General features: G+C 50.6%; 1 protein-coding gene across 4 annotated transcripts in view; it reads left to right on the plus strand.

Annotated features, from left to right (window-relative positions):
• The window catches only part of Glt1d1 (glycosyltransferase 1 domain containing 1), a 92,005-nt gene that overhangs the window by 13,614 nt on the left and 74,393 nt on the right, over positions 1–3,998 (plus strand). The window contains exon 1 of one of the 4 annotated variants that reach the window (XM_021163967.2): positions 770–980. The exons of 1 other annotated variant lie outside the window; for it this stretch is intronic. In XM_021163967.2, coding sequence (XP_021019626.1) covers positions 913–980 — 68 coding nt within the window. In that variant the 5' untranslated portion in view covers positions 770–912. Of the gene's footprint in view, positions 1–769; positions 981–3,998 lie in introns of those variants that run through there. 2 more of the 4 variants (XM_021163963.2, XM_021163964.2) reach the window with 2 other exon arrangements.

Below are 3,998 nucleotides of genomic sequence, written 5' to 3' on the forward strand. Positions count from 1 at the left end.
AAGGAAGGAAGGAAGAAAGAAAGAAAGAAAGAAAGAAAGAAAGAAAGAAAGAAAGGAAGGAAGGAAGGAAGGAAGGAAGGAAGGAAGAAAGAAAGAGCAAGTTCTATTAGTCTTTACTGTGGAGAGAAGGAAGAATCAGGTAATTATGTGATTAAAAAAAAAAACCAATCAAACAAACAAACCTTCCCTTGCTTCCTCCCTGTGAATAGGTAGGATAGTGGGTCCAGTGTCCCCCTGCAGAGGTGGGCTTTGTCCATTGACAATCAGAGACCAGTGTGCTGCGAAGCTGGACTGGGAGAAGGCTACTCAAGGGACCCAGGCACCTACTCTTTCTTCTTTGAAGCTGTTAGGGTCTACAAAAGGATGGACTGCCTACATAGAGTCCAGGGCATCCTTAGAGTCTAGGGTCTTCTCAATGCAGAGTGAAGTTCAAGTCACCTCTCCACCTGTGGTCTTGTACCTACACCTCACCTGGTCCTAGTCTCTGGGGGGAGCAGTCTCTGTATCAGCCACCATGTTGCATGTAGGAGCCCAACTCATGATCTTAACGAGGGGAAGTCACAGGACAACCTATGTTCTCGGTGTCTGAGGAGTGGACACGCTCCCCCCACCTCCCATCTTTCTGAGCTCGTGGCTGCCTGACACCTGGTCTCGTGACCCTCACCCCCACCCGCTAGTCTCCTCAGGTCCCCTCCGGGGCCCCCAGATCTCCCTTCTCCCTTCCCTTCCCTTCGTGTCCCCTCCCCTGCCCTCCCTGCCTCCCTGCCTTCCCCCTTCCTTCCCTCTCCCCTCCCCTCCCCTCCCTACTCCTGAACCTGCGGGCTCCGCCTTGGAACAGCAGGCGGGACCGAATCCACCCCTACCCCTCCGCCCGGGCCTGGTGGCCCAGTTCTTGGCGGTAGCGGTAGCGACATGCGGCTCCTGTTCCTGGCAGTACTGAGGCCTCACACTGGCAACGCGGTCACAGCTGGGCGCCTACGGTATGTTGCGGGGACCTGAGCATCCCTTTCCTGGGGATGCGGGACTGGGCCGGGCGCCAGAGCCGCGCGTGCACAAACGGCCGGGTTATGGGCGCAGGTGCGGGCGCGAGGGGCTGCAGCTCTGATTCCAGCTGCCTGCTGCCCTGTCTGGCTATTGTGAGTGCCCTAGGATGCTGCAAAGAGGCCGCCTGGGCCAGCGCTGGGACGCGGGGTGGTGGTGGGGGAAACCAGAGGCTCAGCAAAGGCCTCGCTGCAGACTTGAGCTTTGGGCAGAGTGGCCTGGGATGAGAAGCGGGGACCCACGTGGCTGGAAAGAGGCAAAGAGTCCCGGTGCATCGGTGCATCGGATGCTCCAGCACGTGTGGAGATTCAGGGTTCCGAGTTCCGTGGCTGCTGCCACTCCCTCCCCCGCGCCCGCACTTCCTACCTGGTTCTCTTCTGAACGCTCAGCTTATTTTATTTAATTAGGCCTTTTTTGCTTTGTATGTTTACCTGGGACGGAAGCCTGGAGCCAGGACAAGGCAGGGAAGGCGGGTCCATTCACCTCTGGCCATCTGGTTGCCTGGATCAAGCCGGGCTGGTCTGAATCATTGGAAAAGCAGACACTTACGTGTCCGGTGCTCTCTTGCTCGCTTTCCGCCCCCCTCCTCCACTTGCTTCAAGATATGTCCCAATGGCTTCCCCCCCGGCCCCCTAAGTGGGTATGTTTCCTCATCATGGGAAAGAGCCGTTGAGGCTTCAAGTTAAAAAAAATGTTATAGTTCCTCTCAAGATCACAGTGAACAACCAAAGGGGGGCAGATGCATACCTGAAGTTTCCCGGAGCAGTGATTAGTGTTGTGATTGTGTGAGTTTCCCCTCCCTCTAATTCAGTCACTCTTCGGGCTCTCTGTGGACTGAGCTCTTTCCAGTAGAAAAATGCAAGTCATTTACAAGGAGAGTAAACACAGGGGTAAATCATTCCAGGGCGATTGGGACTATGGAGCAAATAAAACCATGCTGGGGTGTGGCCAATTTGATAGAGTGTTTGCCAAGCAAGCATAGGTGAATCCCTGGGTTCCGTTCCCAGCAGTGCATAAACCCAGGAGGTGCGGTTTCACATGCCCACGTGCTGATAACCCCAGCCTTTGGGAGCTGAAGGCAGGACCATTATAAGTTCAAGGGCATCCTCTGCTACTGTCAACTTCCAGCTACTTGAGATCCTATCTCCAAAGCAAAGCAATACCAAAACAATATAACCTTTGCGTCGGAGGGGCTCCTTCAAGTGATAAGGTCTAGGCTGGACTCTCGGCAGAAGTAGCTTGTAAGCTAAGACCAGAGGGGAAGCACCCACAGGTCCCGAGGCCAATGTTAGTTTAAGCTGTTCAAGAAACAGAAGGAAGCCAGGCGTGGTGGCGCATGCCTTTAATCCCAGCACTCGGGAGGCAGAGGCAGGCGGATTTCTGAGTTCGAGGCCAGCCTGGTCTACAAAGTGAGTTCCAGGACAGCCAAGGCTATACAGAGAAACCCTGTCTCGAAAAAAAAAAAAAAAAAAAAAAAAAAAAAAAGAAACAGAAGGTTGGCGAGGCAGTTATCCAGCTGTCTTGTGCACATGGTAAGAGGAAGAGATTGTATTTGTGATTGCCACATTTAAACATTAAGCACCTTTAGCTAACATTTGACTGTGTGGGTGGGAAAGGTCCAAGATTCTCCGGAATGACTTGATCACGGATGAATGAAATAGTGGAAAACATGCCCAAATGTATCATGTGCATGGAGGTCGTCACAAAGTAGAATCGATCGCTAACCCAGAAGTTTTGTATGCCCCTTCCCATGGGGGAAGAGGGCTTGGAGGACATGTGCCATTCCTAGGGGCATAGTATGTGGTTAGGGAAGGCCTTGGTGGGCTTAGTGAGAAGCTCGCATAGCCTTGGAATAAAGTTGTAGACTCACAGATCAGTGATTGACTGTAAACGATCCCTACAGAATATTTATTGGATGATGCCAAAGTCTGAAGCTGACCTCCTATATTCCCACCTCCTGTTCCCTTCCTTTTTTAAAATCATTATTATTTTTATTTTTTTTATGGGCATTGGTATTTTGCCTGCAAGTATGTCTGGGTGAGGGTGTCAGATCTTGGAGTCATAGACAGTTGTGAGCTGCCATGTGGGTGCTGGGAATTGAACCCGGGTCCTCTGGAAGAGCAGTCAGTGCTCTTAACCACCAAGCCATCTCTCCAACCCTTTCTTACATAGAGCAAGCAAAGGACAACAACAAAATACGGAGAGAATTTCTCTTCCCCAAAGTAGTCATAGAAATCTGAGCCCTCTTTTCCAGAAAACAACCATAAAACCTGAAAATTCTACCCCCATTCTTTTGAAACTGACACTCTCTGCTTGCAGCATATGAACTGAAGTTCCTAGACAAACGTCACGTCTCTGGGTCTGGAAAGATAGTTTAGTGAATAAGAGTGCTTGTTGCCAAAGCATATGGATCTGAGTTCAAATCCCACCACCCATGTTTAAAAGAGGGGTTCAGGTATAGAGAAAAAAAAAAGACTCAAAAGCACACAGTTTTTGCAGCAGCTATGTCTAGAGGCTCACAGCCACTGGTAAGCCAGATCCCAGGGACCCAACACTCCCTTCTGGCCTCCTGGGAATCTGTGCTCACATACCATCCCCACATAGACACATACAAGTGCACAAAATTAAAAAAAAATTATATATATATATAGCCAGGCACAGTAGGATACACCTTTAATCACAGCACTTGGGGAGGCAGAGGCAGGTGGTTCTCTGAATTTGAGGCCAGCCTGGAATACAGAATGAGTTCCAGGACAGCCAGGGCTACACAGGAACCCTATCTTTTTTTTTTTTTTTTTCCTGGTGCTGGTATTTTATTTCTTTGTGTACAATTAGGCCATGAATTCATATGGAATGGGCTCCAACAGCTCAGGCTCTTTTCCGTTAGTCCTCACAAAGTGTGCTTCTCTGGGTGGTGCAGGCTGGCGCTTCAGCTGCACCCAGGTGCCCTTCTCTTT

Source organism: Mus caroli, chromosome 5 (assembly GCF_900094665.2).
Source record: "Mus caroli chromosome 5, CAROLI_EIJ_v1.1, whole genome shotgun sequence".
In the NCBI taxonomy this organism is placed as follows: domain Eukaryota; kingdom Metazoa; phylum Chordata; class Mammalia; order Rodentia; family Muridae; genus Mus; species Mus caroli.